Below are 23,066 nucleotides of genomic sequence, written 5' to 3'. Positions count from 1 at the left end.
GTTTTTAGTTCACGTTTAAGAAGTTCAAAAGTCTGAGGACCGATATTCAATATTTAAGCCTAAGTCCCACGGTCAAGTCAAGGTTCCAGTTAAAGTTTAAGTTCAAGTCCAAGTTTAAATTACGTTTGAGTTGAAGTTAAAATTCATATTTAAAGACTGTAACATGAAATTTCAAGGGAAATACGGTTTTTTCAGTCTTAAGGGTGTATCAAAACGCTACTAGGTTTTACGTCCGACGTTTCGTGAGAGTCCATTTTGGTGTTACCAGAGGTGCGATAAAAAGCCCGAGAAAACGAATTACCTCCACAAACGCATCGTGCTTTGTGATGTGGTACTTTAAAAGAGATCTTATAGATAGCTATGACAACCTATCGTAAAGCTTTGTACGCTGAACGAAAAACGGTACAACTTTATATCCCCTGAGGAAGGCCAAGTTCAAAGGCCGAAACGTCGGTCATAAAACCTAGTAGCGTTTTGAAAGTTAAAATTCATGTTTTAGTTCAACTTTAGGTTAAAGTTTAAGTTCATGTTCAAGGTCAGCTTCAAGCCTTTATAAAGTTTGAGGACTGAAATCCGATATTTAAATTATTAATTTCAAATTACGAATACAGAATTGAGTCAGAATTTTTTCATTACTGAGCAAAAGAATGGTTTGAGTTCAGATATGAGTAAAAGAACAAAAAAATATAAGAATAGATGACGAAAGAACAAAAAAACAGAAGAACAGGAAAATATAAGAACAGAAAAACAAGGAGTAGAAGAACAGAAGCATAAATGAACAGAAAAACAGGAGAATAGAAAAACAGAAGAACAAGTAGAACAAAAGAACAAAATAATAGAAGAACAGAAAAACAGAAGAACAGAGGATCAGAAGAATAGAAATACAGAAGGACAGAAGAACAAAAGAAAAAAAGAACAGAAGAACAAGAAAAACAGAAGAATAAAAGAACGAAAGAATAGAAGAACATAAGAACTGAGGAACAAAAGAATGGATTAGGAAAAAGAGAAGGAGCATTAGTGAATTAGAAGTTTAAAAAATTGTGTATGTGTGAAAACATTAAAAGTATTTTCTGCTTCTGTTAATTTCGATCGCGAATTTTAGGGAATTTTTTCGTTACAATATAATAATATATGAGTAATATATGAAAAAATTTAAGAGCGCAAAACTCTGAATTTAACAAGACAAATAACCAGGGTTTATCAGGAAGTAAAAAACATGAAGGCTTCAGAAATTTTTTTTGTAAAACTCTTCAAGCTACTTCCAGTCAAGAATTCAAACAAAAATATGCAGAAATTTCAAAACAAGTGCCTATATGCGTTTATTTTTTTAAAATCGTCGGTCAGAAAATTTGTGTTTTATGGAGTTTATAAGCCACAACTCAGAATTTAAGTAAACAGCGAATTGCTGAAAGCTCTTTAATCAGAGCAAAATGTGTAAGTTTCTGTTGTCAAAGATACACAAAAATTAAAACAAGTCTGTGATTGAATTTTTAAATTGCATCATGGATAACTAATTGGGACTATGTTTGAGCGATAGTCGAAAATTATAGAACAGTTCTTTGAAATTTAATTTCTAGTTCATCAGCGGTCGGAAAACTTAATTACTCATTTGAGTGGTAGTAAAAACAACTTTATTTCATGCATTTTAGCTTACACTCATGCACGAAAAAAGCGAAATTCTGCGCACGGTTGTGTTATGGTAATCAAAAAATGCTAGGGAATAGAAAAAAAAAGGCTAGAATCTCTTTGCAACACCCTGTATGTTCATATTTCCATTACATGTCCTTGCCACAACGACGTGTGGAACACGTAAATATTCCATCGTACAACATGCAATGTCGAATGTTTTCTGCACTATCTACTGGTGGTCTTGCGCAAGGGGGCGAAAATTTCACTCTTAGCTCACAGTCCACAGAGCACATACACACGTACGAAACAATGGCCTCTGTAGCGACCGCTAAACTTACATTGTATATCTAGCTGCCAGCCGTCCTCGAGTGCATCGGATGGCACGTAGGAGTTGTACGCCTTGCAGGAAAGGTACTTGCCCGCATCGGTGCGGTTGAGACTTATCGACAGGGTGCTGGTGGTTTGGTTCCCGTCGGCCGATGTCTGAGTATGCAAAAAGTGGTGGAAAAACAGACGAGACACAGAGAGAAAAAAAAATCGCATCCACACATAAACAACCTCATATTAAGTCGATTGATGGCGCACACGTACCGTCTCTTTGCTCTTATCAAGCCGGACTCCGTCCAGGAACCAAGTGATGGAAGCGGCAGGTCTGGAGCCCGCACTTTGGCACAACAGATCGTACCGATGGCCAGCCGATAGTGGCTGGTGCGCACCAATCAGTCTTATGTTCAAAGGAGCAACTGCAGAAAAAAAAACAATATCATCAGACTCATCATTGCCGAGACTCACACCCTAGTGGCCACGTACAATTCATGTCGATCTGGACGGACTGCTCTACCGGGCTGGACCGCACGTGGTTATTGGCCTTGCACACCAACTTCGAGTGGAGGTCCTGCCGGGTCAGTGGTCCCAAGACGATTTCGCTGCGAAGATGTTTGCCTAGCGGCATGTACTTGGTTTCGGCAACCAGCGGCACTCCGTCCCGATACCAGCTGACCGTCGGGGTTGGCCGTCCCCCGTGTACGTCACAGCGCAGTTTGATGATGTCACCTACGCTGTACGGACCGGCCACTGTTGTCCGTTCGACACCGAGCTGGTCACGTATCACCACTCGCTCCGGGGGCACTGCAAGAAGAGATAAACAAAAAATAAGCGGATATCAGAGCTTTGATGGTCATTCAGTGACGAGAGTTACTTTCACTTATATCAGATGGTGACGCAGTTGATGCATCTGTAAATCATTGTGAGGTATTTGATTTAATGAAATTTCAAATAAAGGTACTACTTATGATCATTCTAAAATATTACTCTTCTGAGAATCATAATCAAGCAGATGCAATCCATTTTCGGGAAAAGTACTACAACTCTTTGATTAGAGTCAGGCAAAACACTCCCTGTAATACCGCTTCTTTTTCATCCAGAATAGAGCAAAAAAAAACTCACTTTGTGCAGAAGTTCATAAACAGCGACCAGAGCCCTTGACCAATCCCTTCGCTCTGTGGCTACTGCGAAAATTAGTCCAAAGGGAGCATCCCGGAATGAATAGGAAAAGTCTTTCAGCTGCCGTTGAATGAAAATATGAAACATACATTCGAGCAAACGAGACACAGATCGGAACGTAGTGTCTATGCTATGGGCAGGTTCCAGGAATCTGCCGTGCCGGAGTGCATCCCTGCAGTCGAATGTGTGCCATGTCGTTGTGTACCGTTTTTTTTCGTCTGAACATTTTTTCCCCGTTACGAAACGGGATTTTTTTTTCTACTTAAATATGCCGTACCATTTCGATGTGGAGCTTTGCTCACAACACAGCGATGGTGTGTTTTATGCATTATGTCGAGATCCAGGGCGCTATTTTTCATCGGTCGACTTTTTCACTTCCATGCGCGTTGCATCGTTATCAGCTCTGGGCAGATCCATCTCCCCGCTAGTGGGTACTCAGACTCAGAAATGTCGAGCCATGGAAGAAGGCGTATCGAAGCCAAGTCGAATTATTTACCATAAATCGACAGCAGTGGAACCGAATTATTGGTATGAACTCGTCATAAGGTATCTTAATTTAAAGCAGGAAAGTTAACTAAAAATTCGCAATGTCTCGGTTGGCCGCAAATAAAGTGCTACTTCAACTGCAACTAAAATGAACGGAAAATCATTTCCTTTTTTGCAGTTTCCGCAAATATATTGCTATCGCGGGACGAGTTTTTATTTTTGTTCACAATATTTCGTTTTTACAGCGCTCATGTGAGGGTGTGTGTATGACCTATATGAAGTTCAAGTCTCCCGTAAACTGTAACGGATTTACGAGCAGGTTTTGTTGGGTAGGAAAACAAAAGTTAGAATTCTGCATCTGGATCAAACAACAGGAAACATCTACTGAGAAATTGTAGAATTCGAAGCATTTCATTTTTAAGCGTGATTCGTTACACAGTCGTTTTGTTTCGGGAAGTTGTTGTAAATTTTATTAAAAAAAAATTTTATAAAAAGGTTTTTTTCCGAGAATTCTTTATGTGGGTAAAAATTGATAAACCTGTAAAAAGCAGACTAGATTAGATTAGACTATACCAGACTAGACTAGACTGGATCTAAACTAGACTCAATCAGCCTAGACTAGGATCGACTACGACTAGAATGGACTCGACCTAGACAAAGACCTAGTGCTAAATATAGGCAGAGCTGTATGCCACCATGGGTCGGTACTTGGTGAATATCGAAGGCCACGAAAGTGCTCACTACCACGAAGCAATTCCTGACCATCAGCAGGAGCTAGCCGAGGTCGTGATGAGACTCAGGCACTGGGCCGTCGAACTAAGGACTACGAATGGAAACTTGTGTCATAGAACTGAAAATCGCTCTTCTTCCCAGCAGTAGCGCTTCAGCAACATTGTTAGACAGAACAGGAGAAGTGAACACCGAGCGGTTACTTTTTATCAACGTTAAAGCACCACCAGCGAATTGGAAACTCTCACGGGGTATAATTCCCGCCAAAGTCGAACACCGCAACCAAATATTGAATACGGCCAGTAGCTGAAGAGCAGCTTAGTTTATTTACTCTTGAAGATGTTTGGAGGAGCATTCGATTTACCGTAGGAAGCAACGTCTGGTTTGACGGCGGATGCAAACAATTACAGGGTGTTCAATAAGTTCGAATACATTTTAAAAATGCGCTAAAATGAAAGCACATATTCTTTTTTGAGTATCTTTTTTATTGTCGCAATGTATGTGAGAGTCTTTACGACATATTAGCTGAGAGCACCCCCCGCCACTACCAAGTGTGTTGTATGAAGAGCTTGAGACGTTTCTCAAAAGAATCGCACGCGGCACGCACCTGGTCAGTCGGCTTCTCGTCCCAGATCTTGGAAATGAACTTCTAATTCGCCATGTGGGTCGGTGCGCCGTCTTATTGAAAGACTTAATGATCCTTCCCGTAGAGGTCCCGAAGTGCCTGGACCACAACCTTCTCCAGAATCTCAGTCTTAGAGTACGCGGCGTCGATTTTCATGTTTTTCTGAATAAATACCAGCTTCCCACGCCTGGATACGGTACCCCAAATCACCACAGTCGCGACGCTCTGAAACTGCAGGATGTTTATGTGGAACTGAGGCATGCTGGCTCACAGCCAATCATTTTGGACTTTGTGCGGGTTTTGCAAAACAAAGAATTTCTCAACAAAAACACGAACTCCTAACTTGCGTGCCACAAAAGTATCAGTTTGGCTCTGTCCTCTTCGTTGTCGCCTCCGTTACCCCGTGAACCTTGCGTTTCTTGTACGGCTTTTATCCCAGATCCTTCGTCATGATGTGGGCAGTTCCGATCGACACATCCAAGTCAGCGGTTTTCCGAGTCAAGCGGTTTGCGGTGTCTCATCGAACGCGGCCGCCCGAATCTCGCACGGTCTTTAGCCAAGCCCGTCTCTCGTTACCGACCGATCACAGTGGTCCAATAAGGCAAAAAGTGGAACTTAATTCCATAGCGCCTTTTACCTTCATCCTAGTTAAACATGTCTTCGGAACAATTGTTTGTATGAATGACCCGCATAACCGAAAATTGTCAAAAAGTATGAAAAGTTCACTATATTTAAAATAATAAAATTAACTTTTTTGTGTTAAGAGATAGAAGAATAATTTATTCAGCAAAGTTGTAGAAGATACAAAAATATGAAACTTTGTTGAACAAATGAAAATCCTAGCTTCTTTCGGTACATAGTTATAAAGTATATAACATGTAACTTACTTAAAAGTTAGTTTTTTGTACTTAACTTTTGTTAGTAACATTTTACAAGAAAATGCTGTTCTAAAGAAGCATTTGGGCGTACAAAACACACGTTTTTGTTGAAGGCTACACATCTCCAGGACTTTTTCTCACAAAGTTATAGCACATTCCAGCATATTTTTTCGATAACTTTAACAACGTATAGAATAAAGATTTGGTGGATTGGGACAGATGGAACTTATAACAATTCTGAGCACTCGAGCTAAACTCGGAGAAAAAGTATTAATATCAATCTATTCTACTTGCCCCTTTTTGGTTTAAACGTTCTTAAAGTTATCAAAAAATCAAGTTAAACATGCTCTAGCTTTGTAAGGAAAAGTCCTGGAGATGTGTAACCTTCAACAAAAACGTGTGATTCGTATGCCCAGATGCTTCTTGAGAACAACGTTTTCTTGTAAAATGGAACTTACAAAAATTAAGTGCAAAAAATTAACTTTTAAGTAACTTTTACATAAAATACTCTTTAACTCTGTACCCAATGAAGATAGGAATTTTGTTTCTTCAGCAAAGATTCATATTTTTGCACGTTCTAAAACTGTGCCGGATTAATCATTCCTCTATCTCTTAACACAAAAAAGTTAGTATTTTGGATATATGAAAACCTACTGTAACATATGCTCGCCGTACTCTAATATGGGTGAATTGGGACAAATCGAACCTTAAGAAGTTTATAGTTCTTCAGCTTAACTTTAAGAAAAAGTACTGACATCATGATTCCACCTGCCCTTTTTTAACCTATAAGTTTTTGAAATTATCGAAAAATAAGCTCAAATATGATATAACTTTGTAAGGAAAAGTCCTGGGGATATATGACCTTCGGCAAAAATGTGTGTTTTGTGTGCCATAACAATTCTTCTGAACAATACTTTCGTGTAAAATGCAACTAACAAAAGTTAATTAGAAAAATCTAACTTTTAAGTAAGTTCCATGTTATATACTTTATAACTTATATAACTTATATAACTGAACAACTCTTTCGTGTAAAATGCAACTAACAAAAGTTAATTAGGAAAACTAACTTTTAAGTAAGTTCCATGTTATATACTTTATAACTTTGTACCAAAAAAGATAGGGTTTTGATTTGTTCAACAAAGTTTCATATATTTGAATCTTCTACAACTTTAAACTATACTTCTGTCTTCTAACATGAAAGTTATTTCTTTTATTTTTAGTATAATAAACTTTTCATACTTTTTGATAATTTGCGATAATGCGGGTCATTCATACAAACAATTGTTCTGAACACTTTATTAAGCTAGGATGAAGGTGAAAGGCGCTATGGAATTAAGTTCTACTTTTTGCCTTATTGGACCACTGTGGGATGGTGGTATAGATGAAATTCCGCTTCAGTCCGTGGATTTCAATCACTGGAATGCAACGCGGTACTTCTTTACCGTGCGCGGTAACAACAGATGACAGCAAGCCGGTACCGTGCGCGTCGCATAGTGTGGCCAAATCGAGAAACGTACGGCAAAACTATTTTTTCGAGTCCTACGTTATCCATATCTTCTAGAAAGTTGCTTCAACTTTTACTGTATAAAATTAGAGTGACGCGGTAAATCAAGATTAACAACTTCTAGAAATATATTGGTTATTATATGCAGTATCCATGAATAAAAACTGAAAAAAAGTGTTTTTTAATGCATTTTTTATTTGAGTGGAAACTCGAAAAGGCGCAAACGAATCCAAACTTCTATGAAGCCATCCAACCTTTCTGACTCACAGAAAAACACAAAACCACACTGGGTTATTTGTAGTTTCGGCTAACTGAAGTTATCGATTTTTGCATGCATTTTACCTAAATTTAGCAAACAGTTTTGTAATAAAATTCTACACAACTTTGCAGAAGAAACTATTCGTCTAGCAAGTCACGTTCAAAAGTTAGGTACGGCGCCCTCTATACGGCGAAATTTGTAACTAATTCCATTAAAGCATATGAAGGACAGCAGTAAACGAAGCAACTTTCTAGAAGATATGGATACCATATGACTTGAAAAAATAGTTTTGCCGTCCGTTTCTCGATTTGGCCACACTGTGGGGCGTTAATGCTGCAGTGTAATGATTGGGGATACTTCCGAAGTGGTTGATGAATTTGTCTATCTTGGTACACTCGTAACGTGTAATAAAGAGGTGAACCGCGAAGTAAAAAGTCAGATTGCGGCAGAGAATACGGTCTTTTATGGATTGCGTTGGAGCTTAGGTTCCGTAGCCTGCAGATCCGCTCGAAATTTGTGTTCTACATGACCCTGATCCTCCTGGTGGCGTACTGCGGACATGAATCGTGTACCTAATTGGAAGGAGGCTGATCGGCGAGTGCTTGAAGTCTTTGAGCGAGAATTTTTGCGAAACATGAAAATACAAACACGCTGATATTGTCAAGCTGATGAAACAGGTTTCAGTGGATTGGCCTCGTAACACGCTGAATGAGCGACTATCAAATAATACTAAAAAGGGTACCGAAAAGAGGACGACGACTTCGAGGCAGACCCTGTACGCGTTGGATGTGTACTGTCGACGAGAATGCCCGATTGCACAGTGCAACAAAAATTGACTTTTTTCTGTCTTAGTTTCTGTATATAATTTTTTGTGTATTTTGATGCAAAACCAAATTTCCCTGAGTTTGAACATATTTCAACTTAAGGGGCAACAATGGCGCCATTTTGAATTTTTGAGAAAACGACACCATTTTGTTTTAGGACCAAATATAAAAATTCTAAGGGTTTGTCCAAATATTCGCATCTTCTTACCCATCCTAAAAAACAGATCTTGAATCATACAAAAACTGAGCTCAAAACGATGATGCTGCGATCTCCTCCCCGTAAAAGGGGGAGGATCATGTGAAGACAATTTCTTATTGTATCTTTAAGTATCGCTTACACTCTTGATATTAAATTAAACAGATTTCAAATAAGTTAATTTAACGTCGAGATGTACCTATTTTCGTATTGACATTTTACGAAGATCAGACACCTACGAATCGTTTTCTGAGGCTTTTTTACTCAATATGAGATATAATTTGACTACCACTTTTAGATATTAACGCATCGCCATTAATGCGCAGACATACTCGATATTATTTTGCTTTGTGAAATACAGTTGAATACCTCGAAAACGGCATTTTTCATAACAACAAATCTTGCTATAGCGACATTCTCAACGGCCCCTCAGTTTTATACAAAATTTCTTCTTTTTTTTGCGTCATTTCGTTATTACGACCTTCCTCTAAAACGGAATACCAAAACTCATACTATAGTACAGTCGAACCTCTCTATAACGACTTTGCTGAATTTATAACGACATTTTCAAAGGCGCCTCTTCTGCCGGTACCTGGATAACTGTCCCATAATGAAAAACAACATGTTGAGAAAACGGCGATTTGATAGTATCCGTTAATTTTCGGATTTCCAGCAATTACATCCAGAACCAATGGCCATAACAGTTTCATGGCACCACAAGTTTATCGTTAAGAACAAAAAACCATGGATGGAATTGGTTTTACGTTATATAACTTGAAAAAATTACAAAATGGGACAAAATATGCGGGTGCATTTCAAAAGTACTCGCATATTTTGTCCCATCACATATAAATTCAACCAGCAACCAGCAGCATCATTGGCAACGTAGATTGTACTACAGAAAAACAACATTTGTAAAGTAATTAAATGACATACTTCTATATGCTTAAAATAATCCGATATACACTAATCTGGAACAAAATTATATGTTTGCAGTTTGTACCACTATGCAGTGGGACTGTGATGCGGGTACTTTCAATATGGGACAAAAACAACTTGGTATTTTTTCCATGTTTTACAATACAAAAGTATCAATTTTATTTTTTTTCCAGAAAATATGATAACAATTATGTCGATTCCCGATGATAACTCAGAAGTGACCAAAATCTGTATGGGACAGTTATGCGGGTACCGGCAGTTCTGTCCTACAAATACAAAAATTCTTCGTATTATTGCGACATTTCGCTATAACGACAGTCTCTTGCGATGTCGCTGTAAAGGGATTCAATTGTATACTAAAACCATGCCAAAACCAGTTTCGTGGAATCACCGTTTTGAGCTCAGTTTTGTCCGATTCAAGATCTGTTTTTTTAAAGATGGGTAAGAAGATGCTTATATGTGTACAAACTCTGAGAATTTTTATATTTGGTCTCAAAACAAAATGGCGTCGAAAAAACATCGAAAATTTCCGGTTTCCCCAAAATTTAATATAGCGCCATTGTTGCCTCTTAAGTTGAAATATGTTCAATCTCGGGGCAATTCATTTTCGCATCAAACTTCATCAAAAAATCATACATAGAAGCCAAGGCCAGAAAATTGTTGCACTGTGTTATAGGGTGTAGAGGGAGACTGAAGAAGAACAGCCCAAGATAGGGCTTTATGAATAATCGCTATAAAAGCAAAAGTAAATGAGCAGATAAAAATTAAAAATATTTGTCACAACATTCTGTTGACTAAAATTATACATCTTGATTATCACACTAATTCACTAAGTGGTCAGAATTGTACCTCGTAGACCGCACACCATATATTAAATCAAATTAAAGTAATATCGAGTCAAATAACTTCGTTTACCTGTCGGGTGTTCTTCAAGGAAGCAACCTTAGACCACTCCTATTTAAATAATCTTTTAAACGATGTTTGTTACGTCATCTCACCTGGCTCTAAACTCACCTATGCTGATGATCTCAAATTGTTTCACATCGTTCGCTTCATAGCAGACTGAAAAAAAATTGCTACTATATCTTGAAGCATTCTCTGATCGGTGTAACCGTAATTTGCTGTTAATCAGTGTTGCCAAGTGCTTCTGAATTTTCTTCACACGAAAAATAAAACCGCTGCCTTGGAACTATAATATGAATATCGGCAGAAATTGCAAACCTCAGCCTCGTGATGAGAATAAAATTTTAATTCAATAATTCGGCAAGAATCAACCAAAAACGAGTTCGCTTAATCTAACTCATTTTCATTAGCCTTTAATAAAAATGTGTGTGAAAAATAAAGCTCTCATTTCGAGTTGGCCTACAAAATTTTTTCTGGCAGACATGAGATCTATAGACAAATAAAGTGTTCGCAATTGTGCTGCTCGGATATCAGCAAATGAATACAACATTTCGGACAACGTTTAATAATTGTTTTTAAACCAATTCTGCATTCTCAGCGGAGTATGTCACGTTCTAGAATTCCAATCTAATAATAGAAGCCCACAGAATTAGACAGGCTACAAGTCTTGAAATTTTTAGATCGTCACGTAAAAATTGCTGCGAGGTGACCGGTCTTTCACACGTAACGGTTGATAAGAATATTTCTACTCATTCCCAAGGAAACTGATTCTTTTGGAACCGGCAGCCTCAATTATAATTTTTGTTAATGCGGACAATGCAAACCGTGCTTTTCAGTGCTTCCAAAAATATCAATGAAGAGATTGATATGCATCAAAGGTTAAAAAGTGTGAATTTATGGAGTTTATGGAACTAAGTATTTCTACTAAAAGATTATATTAGTGTTTATACACATGTCACATGTCACAGGGTTGGCAAATGGCTGGACACGTGTAACTTGAGACCCTTATGTCGTCATTCACCTCTGTCCAGCAACTCCTATCCCAACCTCCACGTGGTGCCGACCGGAATACGAGTAACCTTAGCGGAGATCGGGTAACCAACCCCGGTGGAAACTATGGTCGTATGCTGACTGGGAAGGGGGTCGTACGCGGCTGTATCCCCATAGGGGCGGCGTACAACAGCGTCTGTCCCGGAGCGGGCGGCTGAATTATGGAATGCTGTATCCCGCCAGCTACACCTAAGATGACAGCCCCATCAGCAGGTTTTAGGTATCGCGACCCTGGTAAGGTAACATACCGAAACCTTTCCTCAACCACGAACAACGAATTTAGAAATACGGAACGGATCAATCGGCAAAGACCTAGGCTACGAACACGGAAAAAGATTAAGGTAAACGATTGGAAATTGGGTACTTGGAACGTCAGATCTCTCAATGAACCGGCGCGGGCTGGCTTGCTTGCTCGAGAACTACAGCGGCAGGGAGTCGAAATCGCAGCGATTCAGGAGGTTCGGTGGCCAAATTCCGGAGAAAGGGAATTCCGTGCAGTAGACCCTATTGCACGCGCTTCTTTCAAGTACCACATCTACTACAGTGGCGGCAAAGCAGCGGAACGGGGCGTCGGTTTCGTAGTGCTGGGAAATCAGAAAACAAGAGTCATCCGGTGGAGGCCCGTAGATGACCGTATATGCGTGTTGAGGATTAAGGGCAAATTCTTCAACTACAGTTTAATCAACACCCACGCACCGACAAACGACAAATCCGATGAAGTCAAAGATGAGTTCTATGACAAGCTTGAGCGAATCTATGACAAGTGCCCAAAACACGACGTAAAAGTCGTCATCGGAGACGCAAACGCACAGGTTGGGAGGGAGGAATTCTTCCGTCCGGTCATTGGAAGGCATAGCCTCCACTCGTCAACCAATGAAAACGGCCTGAGGCTGATAAACTTTGCCGCGGCCAGAGGAATGGCCATATGTAGCTCCTATTTTCCACGTTTGAATATTCGGAAACACACCTGGAGGCATTCAAATGGAGAAGCCTGCTCCCAGATCGATCACGTACTGATTGACGGTCGGCGCTTTTCGGATGTTACTGATGTTAGGTCTTTTCGGGGACCAAACATTGACTCTGACCATTATCTCGTCGTTTGTAAGATCCGCGCACGGTTGTCGAACGTGCTGAAATCTCGCACAAAGAGGACGACGCGTTTCAACATTCAGCGGTTGAAAGCTGATGGCGTGGCAGCAGAATACGCCAGAGAGCTGGATCAACGGATCGCAGAACAGCAGGAGGAAGGAGTGGAAGACATAAATGGGCTGTGGAGCAGTATTCACGGCGCCATCGAAACGACTGCGAGAGAGGTGGTAGGTACGACGCGTGGAAGGCAGCCTAACGGCTGGTTCGATGCCGAGTGCCAGAGAGCGACAGATGAGAAGAACCGTGCCAGGAGCCGCATGCTCACTGCTGCTACGCGTCAGAACAGAGAGAGGTACAGGGTAGCAAGAGCTGCTGAAAATAGAACCCACCGTCGGAAGAAGCGCGAGTACGAGGAGCAGGTGCTCGCCAGCGCAGAGGACAGCTATGCTCAAAACGACGTGCGGAGATTCTATAGATCTGTCAACAGAGTCAGAAGCAGGAATTTCCCGGTGCCGGTCATGTGTAACGACAAGGACGGCAACCTGCTTACTGATAAACCGACGGTTGCAGCCAGGTGGAAGGAGCATTTTCAGGCGCTATTGAACGGTGAGGTGCCGGATGAGCAGAGCAGGAACAGGATGACGATTATGAGTGACGAACAAGCTGTGGAGCCACCAACACAGGAGGAGGTTGAAAAGGCGATTAGTGAGCTGAAAAACGGAAAGGCCGCTGGGAAGGACGGTATCCCGGCCGAACTTCTAAAAGCGGGAAGCGAGCGGCTGTACTATGCGGTCCACCAGATAATACTAAGAATCTGGGCGGACGAACAAATGCCGAACGACTGGTTGGAAGGCCTCATATGCCCTATCTATAAGAAGGGCCATCGATTGGATTTTGGCAACTATCGAGGGATAACGTTGCTCAACTCCGCATATAAAGTGCTCTCCCGTATCCTGTTCTTCAGATTGAGACCGCTAGCGGAATCTTTTGTTGGCGAAAACCAGGCTGGTTTTCGACAAGGGCGTTCCACGACGGATCAAATTTTCACCCTGCGACAGATCCTCGATAAGTTCCGGGAGTACAACTTATCGACTCACCATCTGTTTGTGGACTTCAGGGCGGCATACGACTCAGTGAAAAGAAACGAGCTGTGGCAGATCATGCTGGAACACGGTTTCCCTACGAAACTAATAAAGCTGAGTCGTATGACACTGGAGGGATCAAAATCGTGCGTGCGGATAGCTGGCGAGACATCAGCCGCGTTCGTAACGTTGGATGGACTGAAGCAGGGGGATGCGCTCTCCAACCTACTGTTTAACATCGCTCTTGAGGGTGCAGTACGAAGAGCAAACGTCGAAAGAAACGGTACGATCATCACAAAATCTCACATGCTTCTTGGCGGACGACGTCGATATCATCGGTATCAACCGTAAGGCCGTGGAGGAGGCTTTCGTACCTTTTAAGAGAGAAGCAGCGAGATTGGGACTTGTCATTAACTCTGCCAAAACGAAGTACATGGTAGCTGGCAGAGAGCGTGGGAGTCCCCGTGGTGTTGGTGCTGAGGTGGAGATAGATGGGGAACGATTTGAAGTGGTTGACGAATTCGTTTATCTTGGTACGCTTGTGACATGTGACAACGATATGAGCCGTGAAGTGAAACGACGAGTTGCAGCTGCGAACAGGGCTTTCTACGGACTGCGTAACCAGCTAAGGTCCCGTAGTTTGCAAACTCGCACAAAACTAGCGCTGTATAGGACGCTGATACTCCCGGTGGCCCTTTACGGACATGAAGCATGGACGCTGAGGGAAGCTGATCGACGAGTGCTCGGAGTTTTTGAGCGTAAAATTCTGCGATCGATATGGCGGTAAACTGGAAGACGGAGTGTGGCGCAGACGCATGAATCACGAGTTGTACCAGGTATACAAACATGCTGATATAGTGAAGGTAATACAGCGGGGCAGGCTGCAGTGGGCTGGACATGTAGCCAGGATGCCTGACGAGAGAGCCGCCAAAACTATCTTCAGTAGAGAACCAGGAAGAGGCCGTCGACTCCGTGGTAGGCCTCGCACGCGGTGGATGTGCGCGGTGGAAGAAGATGCACGATCTGCTGGTGTACGGGGAGACTGGAGAACGGCTGCTCAAGACAGAAGAAGATGGACATCTCTAATTCGTTCGGCCCTGGACCGGTTAACGGTCCGTTAGCCAAAAAAGTAAAAAGTAAGTACACATGTCACTTCAATCTGAATTTATAACCCAAAAACCATTTTTTTTAATACAATTTAACCCAACGAATCCTATTTTCAGTTCTGCCAGTACCAGTGGAACGGTAAGCACGATCGTCATTAACTTGGCAAAATGGATTCTCGTTCACTGCAAATGAACGCGGTTTTGCCTTCCTCTGGCACATGCTTCAGCACATTATGAGCATAAAAAATTGTAAACAATCTATTTGCGAACAAAAAACAGTTTGGAAGGGGAAAGCGAAAAAATAACCCGTAAAGAGTTTCCCGTCCAATATAGTTGAGTGAGTAAACTACACACTCTGCAGACCTTTTCCGGAATTAAGGCGCGCACTCAGATGTACCCGACCCAGAGAGAAACGCTTCGTCCGGAACACGTCCCAGGCAGCAAGCGCAAGCTCTCGGTATGCACGTTTTACCTCCCAAGTAAGAGGGTAATGGGGAAAGTTTCAGCTGTATTCTGAGTGGTGGTGAAATGGTTCACATCCAGCGTGAAATGCTGGCATCCGCTGACTGGCTCCTTGGGCGAATAATCGATTTACGATCCACCTAGTTTAATGGTCCACGTCACAGCGGAAAATGAAATCAGCGTTAGTACTTAAAAGCAATTAAGCGAGAAGCTGTTTATTGGAAAACTAGCATTTCCAATTTGCCTACATTCACGGTTTTAAAAAAATGTTTCAGAAGCTCACCAAAACTTCGTTAATGTGATAAAGGGTTACTCTATCTATTCCAGTATACAATCTTACACTAACTAACTTCAGGGGTCAATCAAACTCAATTCTAAATAAAGCCATCTTGGGCGACATCAATTAACCCTGCCGAAAGCCGGCAGGATTAGGTAGCACTTTCGCGTTGCTTGTCACCAAACTTCATCCATTCTCGGTCTCTACACTGCATCACGCCCCCGGTCGAACCCAAATTCCCATTAGGCAAACTTTCCCATCATCATTGCCACCCATAAATCGCGGCCCTTGTCCGTTCGGTCCAGCGCGACGGCTCGCGGCTCAATTCACCGGACCCGCCGGCAAACTAATGGAGCCGGTAATGATTAATGGACCCGGGATCCGAAAAATCACCGTAACTCGGAACACCCTTACCGAATATCCCGCATCTGTCCAATTACAATTAACGAATGCCTCTTGTCTTGACTTTCTTGCCGGGGTTTGGAGTTTTAAAAGCCGCAATAATTCACATTTAACGATTCAAAATTTGAAAGTGTGCTGATGCGTCTGTGCTACTGTTGTTTTTCTCTGCGTTGGTGCTTTACTGGTTTCGGGGCACGGGTTTCTTTTACAACTGAAATTAACGACGATTATCTCCTATATGAGCAACATTTATCATTTTTTACGACTGCCACCGAAAAAAGAGACCTCTTCGGGGTAGGCTCACCGCAATAAGTACCCGAAGTAAATCCTGACAAGTCCTGTGCCACTAGGAACATTAAGGTTTGCGGCTGTCGTTATGCGTTGGAGCTTATGTGTAATCCAGTTTATTACGTAATGTTGAACATGTGGAATGTCGTAAACATTTTCCTCTACATATTGTTTCTCCAATTCACTCGGTTATTGGCTGCCGCTCTTCAATCCCTGGGACACCGTGTATTCTCCGTCAAATCTCGCTTCATCTGGTCTACCCACCTTGCCTGGTGCGCCCCTGGTCATCTTCTTCCCACTGGATTCCAGGCAAACACCATCTTCGTAGGATAGTCCAGATTAAGCCATCTTTTGAATGCTGGGTTCGCCGTAGATTTGCGCGAGCTCATCATTCATCCTTCGCCTCCATACTCTCCTCTCTTGCCCGTTCGAATACTTCGAGCACTCGCAGGTCCTCCTCGAGCATTATAATATGGGCTTACCGTGTAGTTTAAGATTAGGTTAAGTATTGGCTTAGGAGAGGAATGTCGGTGGTCCAAGATTGCTACCTTGAGGAACACCATCCGTCACTGGGCCGAAGTGAGCCATTCATCCCGTTTGCGCAGACAAATTGCCTTTTTCCTGGAAGATAGCTACGACTCAGGTCATTTGGAATCCCTCGAACTCTATAACACTCTAGTTTCTGTAGCAATATCTTAATGGTCAAGAGTATCGTATGTTTTCTATAACTCAACGTAGAGTACACCCAAGTGTTTTTTAAAATCTGATGCCCTATATTTATTTTTTCAACTAGCTCACTAGCCGCAGCTAGTGTGCTAGAACTAGTTCTAAACTCCTTTCAATAATGTACTCTTGAATTTTACTAAAGAAGTATTTCGTGCCAAATCGACCCGAGGTTGACAGTACCCCTTTCAAAATCGTTAAAACTTTTTGGGTGTGAAGATAGTACACATTTAAGCATTTCTGCATACTTACTTTTTCCAAAATTAGTCTGGACTCTCTTTTGGAAGAAGTGAAGGTTTTTTTTTAATTTTTTCAAATCAATAGAACTCCAAAACAGTAAATTCTACAAAAAAGTGTTCCATGGGTAATTTTTAGGAAATTGTCTGAATTTTCATAGAAAAGTATGGATTAAATTATATATCAAATCGTACACTGCAAAAATGCTATTTAAACTATTTAAAGGTGAAAATTGGTGAAAGGCAACATTGTTGGCTTCATTACGTCCATACGTTGCGAGTTGAACATATTTAAGTAAAAAAAGTTATTCTCAAAAATAAAAAAAAAAATGCAAACTGAAACTAAGGTATATTATTTTTTCAGTGTAGAACGCCTTGATTAAATGATAGTCATGGTAACCAATCCGTGGTGGGACCTCGGTCGTATGCTGACAGGGAAGAGGGAGGTGGGTTGACCTCCTCAGAGGAAAGCTCAGCCTTTCTGAGCGACTGTTTCCCAGGTTAGGGACGGCTCATAACAGCGTCTGACCCGGAGTGGGCGGCTGAATAAAGAAACGTGCAGTCTCGAACGCTATACCCAAAAGGGCAGCCCCTGAACGAGACTAGGTAGCGTGGCCCTAGTAAGGCAACCTACCTCAACAATTTCACTACGAACAATCTAGAAAATATAACTCGGAACGTTCGGTATGGATCTAGGCGACTAAAAACGGACCACGAGTGGTGATGTAGCAGAGGACGAGGATGGAGTGGTAGTAGAACTCGGTGTACGCGCAGATGATGACAGAATTCCAGCCCCTGACAACCAGGACGTTAGAGAGGAGATCGGCCGGCTGAAAAACAGTTAAGCCGCTGGAGCTGAACAACTCCCCAGCGAGCTGTTAAAACACGGTGTTAAATCACTGGCTACGGCACTACACTGGGTTAGATCTGAGAGGATGAGGTAGTACCGGAGGAGTGGATGGAGCGTACAGTGTGCCCCATCTACAAAAAAGGCGACAAGTTGAATTGCTGCAACTACCGCGCAATCCCGTTGCTGAACGCCGGTATTCTCTCAAATTCTGTGCCGTCGACTATCATCGTTTGCAAGGAAATTTGTGGGGCACTACCAAGCGGGATTTATGGGTTTCCGCGCCACCACGGATCAAATATTCACGGTACGGCAGGTCCTACAGAAGTGCCGTGAGTATAACGTGCCCACACATCATTTGTTCATCGATTTTATATCGGCATATGACATTTCCGAATTCCGGATAAACTGACACGGTTGGTCAAGTCGACGATGGATCGGGTGATATGCGTAGTTCGAGTTTTGGAGACACTCTCGAGTCCCTTCGAATCTCGAAGAGGGTTACGACGAGGTGATGGATTATCGTGCTTGCTATTCGTGCTTTGGAAGGTATGATACGTAGGGCTGGTATCGACACGAGTGGCACGATATTGAGAAGACGGAGACGTACATCAGACTGAAGGCTGAAGCTGGACGAATTGGACTGGACATAAACGCATTGAAAACTAAGTACATGAGAGGAACAGGTTCCAGATAAGACAGTATAAGCCTCCCGCCACGAGTTCATATTAGCGGTGATGAAATCGAGCTGGTAGACGAGTTAGTGTACCTGGGCTCACTGGTGACTGCTGACAACGACACCAGCAGAGAAATTCGTCGACGCCTTATAGCAGGAAGTCGTGCCTACTTTGAACTCAGTGGGACGCTCCGCTCGAAAAAAATCCGCCGCCGCACGAAGTGACCAGTAGTCCTCTGCGGCCACGAAACCTGGACAATGCTCGTGGAGGACCAACGCACTCTTCGGGTTTTCGAACGGAATGTGCTGCGTATCATCTGTTGTGTAGTGCAGATGGATGATGGAACATGGCGGAGGCGGATGAACCACGAGTTGCATCAGCTGCTGAGAAAACCACTCATCGTTCAAATGGCAAAAATCGGGAGACTACGGTGGGCTGGGCATGTCTTTAGGATGTCGGACGATAACCCGGTGAGAATGGTTCTTGATAACGACCCGACTGGAACGGGGCAACAGGGCGCGCAGCGAGCAAGGTGTCACGGTCAAGTGGAAGACGACCTACGACGTCTCCGCAGACGACATGGCTGGCGAGCTGCAGCCATGAACCGAATTAAATGGAGACGACTTCTTCGAATAGCAAGGGACACTTCGGCCTGGAGCGGACTGGTGAGGTAAGTAATAGTGTAAACTCGGTACCTGGAACTGCGTCGCCAAATTTTGTGGGCGGAGACAGGGTGCTGCTCGAGCGGATAGAACCCCGCAAGTTCGTCATCGCGGCTCTGCAGGAGATCTGTCACAAAGGTGAGAAAGTGTGCAAAGTCCGTAGAAGCAAGGCCCAGTTCTACCAGAGTGGTGGAGCAGCCAACGATTTGGGAACGGGCTTTTGTGTTATGAGCAGAATGGCAGAATCGCGTGATCAATTGAAAAACGATCAACGAGAGGACGTGTCTGTTGATGATTAAAGGTCGTTTCTTCAACTACAACAACTTCAACTGCTCCACGAAGGTGGACTTGACGACGAGAAGGAATCGTTTTACGCGCAGTTGGAGGCAACATACGACGGCAGCTCGTCACGGGACATCAAGATCGTCATCGGGGATATAAACGCCCTGGTTGGTAGAGAAGCGATGTATAGACCGGTGATAGGGCCTCACAGCCTACACACCGGCACGAACGACAACGGCCAATGATGCATCAACTTCGCCGCTTCCCGAGGCCTGGTGATTAGAAGCTCCTTCATTCCACACAAAGATATCCACAAAGCCACCTAGAGATCACCTGACCACCGAACAACAAATTAAATTGACCACGTTCTCATTGATGGCCGATTTTTCTCAAATATTACTCGGACTCGGACCAACATCTAGAAGCAGTCAAAACTCAAAACTTTCCACGGTATTTCACTCCCGTCAGAACCGTACTCCTCGGCCAAACATCCGGTAGTTGGCCAACCCGCACTCGATGAGACACTACCTCCCACGGAAGAATCATGTGCTTCGACTTTCGACAATTGGTGGGGGAAGTTACGCTTGGCCATTGGAGAAGTCGCAACCGCGGCACTAGGTTTGGTAACATCGAGCCGACAAAATGACTGGTTTGACGGGGAATGTCAGCAAGCGATGGAGAGGAAGAAAAGAGCTTGCAAAAACTATCTTAGCATTGCCACAGGAAAGAACGCGGCTAAATACAGACAAGCTCGAAATGAGTTGACCACAACTCTGAAGAGGATGAAGTGCCAGCAGGAGGCCAGAGATCGTCAAGAGCTAGAGCAACTGTTTCGGGCCAACGATACGCGCAAGTTTTTTTTGAAAAGGTGAACCAATTCCGTAAAGGCTACACACCGAGTCCAAATATGTGTAGGGACGTGGAGGGAAACCTGGTCACAAAAGAGCGCAAGGTGGTTGACAGGTGGCAGCAGTTCTTCGATGAGCATCTCAATAGCGGAGCTACGGAAGGAGGCGGAAGGGAAGTTTTCTTTGGAGTGCCTACAAACGACAGTAGTGTCCCAGTTCCCAACGGAACATTGGGGCACTCAAGAAAAACTGAGCCGTCGGCAAGAACAGGCTACCGGCAGAGCTCTTTAAACATGGAAAAGAGGCACTAGCAACGGCACTCCACTGGGTAATCTCTAGGATTTGGGAGGAAGAGAGACTACCGGAGGAATGGATGGAAGGAGTTGTACAGAAAGGGCGGTCGGCTACAACACAGCAATAACCGCGGTGTAACGCTGATCAACGCTGCCTACAGTCCTCTCCTAGATTCTACTCCGCCGTTTATCTCCTTTAGCGAAGAATTCGTAGGGCAGTACCAAGCGGGCTTCACACAAGCACGCTCTACTATGGATCAAATTTTCACTCTCCGGTAGATTCGGTAGAAATGTCGGGTGCCCACACTTAATGTTTTCGTGGACTTCAAGGCAGCGTTTGGTACATTCGATCGAGACCAGCTATGGCAAATAGTTAACCCTCTCCCGCTCACAAAGTTTATCATTAAAAATTATAGCTTCACGAGAAAAATTAAGCTGAACACTTCGTAGACCAACTAAAATTACTGTCAACTGTAGTATTTTGAAGAAAATGCCCAGTGATGCTCTGAGGCAGCATATAAAAGTTCATGGAACAATCGTAAGCACAACAAACTATTTTATGTCAAGATATTATGATTATAATTCTTGGTGCTCTGGAGTCACCATGAGCGGATAAGGGTTAATACACAACTACGGTTTTTCGGATAAACTGACACGACTTATCAAAGCTACCTTAGACCGAGTGATGTGTTACGTGTGCATGTCGGGGACACTCTTGAATCCCTTCGAAGCGCACAGAGGATTGAGACAAGGAGATGGATTATCCTGCTGGTTGTTCAACATTGCCTTTTTGCCTTTCTCCTAGAAAGGTATAGCAATCACTTGCAAAACCGAAATTATAAAAGTGCTCCAAAGGGCCGAATGGCATATTTCACTCGACTCAGCTGCATGACGAAATGAGCATTTTCTGTATGTGTGTGTGTATGTGTGTGTGTGTATGTGCAGATTTTTATTCTCACTCACTTTCCTCACCCTGATGGCTTGAACGATTTTCATGAAATTAATTGCAAATGAAAGGTCTCGTTGTCACATAAGACCCTATTAAATTTCATTGTAATCGGATTTTCAGTTTAGAGGTTATGGTTCAAAATGTAAAAATCATGAAACATCATTATCTCAAAAACTACACAACCGATTTGAACAAAATTGATTTCAAATCAACGGGCTACCCGAAATACCCTTAACTTTTGAATTTCATTATAATTGAACTTGTGGTTCAAAAGTTATAGCAAGAAACGTGTTTTGAAGACTACTTAATCTCACTCATGTTTCTCAGAGATGGCTGACCCGATTTCTACAAAATTAATTTCAACTAATAAGTCTAGTCTATTGAAATTTACTGTAATTGGACTGTAACTTCGTCTGTAAAGTACCGAAATATGAAAATCACGAAACTTCATTATTTCAGAAACTACACAACCGATTTGATCAATATTAATATCAGATGAGCGGGCTAGTTAACTGATGAATTATGATTGAACACGTGGTTTCAAAGTTTGGCTGCCCTAAACGTTCCCATTTCATTTGAGTATAATTGAACTTAAGCCATCGTTATGTATTAAATTGTTAATAAAACAACGAAAGTCTATCATTTCAAAGATTACATGACTAATTTGAGCATAACTAGTGTCATACGAACAAGTCATCTCTCAAACTTACAAATAACAAACTTCATAACAATTTGATATGTGGCTCAAAAGTTATGGAAAGAAAAGAAATTCAAAGGCTATTTAAACTATACCTGCTTTGATTGATATATGTGGTCTCAACACAATTTAAATGTGGTTTTGTACTATTTGAACGTTTCGAAGTCATTGATTCCTTGCGATGTGTTCAAAGTCTGCAAATGCACGACGAATTGGCCATAGGATATGTTCAAAGTCAAAAGACAATTCGTTTGGTTTATCGGTTTTATTGGTTTTATCGAAATGACAACATCCTCGACTTTTGGCTTCTGTACATCGCCCTAATTCTGAATATTTATTTATATTGGGTGGTATTCGGTCATTTTCAGTTTCGGTCATATTGGATGGTATTTGGTTATTTTAGGCTGTTTATCATAAACCGGAAGTCGCCATCTTAGATTTCAAAATGGTATTAAAAATAATTTCTGGCCTCTGAGCGTCATTCTGGTTGAAGAAACACCCATATTGGGTGTAATTCGATCATTTTCCGCTGTTTCCCAGGAACCGGAAGTCGCCAACCTATAATCCAAAATGGGGTCTGTGGTCGATTTCAGCAGCTGTGTATCATTTGTTACCACTAAA

General features: G+C 42.3%; 1 protein-coding gene across 2 annotated transcripts in view; it reads right to left on the bottom strand.

Moving 5' to 3' along the window:
* Nucleotides 1–23,066, bottom strand: part of LOC129728542 (hemicentin-1) — a 612,544-nt gene that overhangs the window by 98,263 nt on the left and 491,215 nt on the right. For both annotated transcript variants that reach the window (XM_055686987.1, XM_055686989.1), the window contains exons 5-7: nt 2,440–2,757; nt 2,221–2,372; nt 1,968–2,112 (exon numbers count right to left, since the gene is read on the bottom strand). In XM_055686987.1, coding sequence (XP_055542962.1) covers nt 1,968–2,112; nt 2,221–2,372; nt 2,440–2,757 — 615 coding nt within the window. The remainder of the gene's footprint in view (nt 1–1,967; nt 2,113–2,220; nt 2,373–2,439; nt 2,758–23,066) is intronic.

Source organism: Wyeomyia smithii, chromosome 1 (genome assembly GCF_029784165.1).
Source record: "Wyeomyia smithii strain HCP4-BCI-WySm-NY-G18 chromosome 1, ASM2978416v1, whole genome shotgun sequence".
Classification (NCBI taxonomy): domain Eukaryota; kingdom Metazoa; phylum Arthropoda; class Insecta; order Diptera; family Culicidae; genus Wyeomyia; species Wyeomyia smithii.
This window is presented reverse-complemented; position numbering and strand designations above follow the sequence as displayed.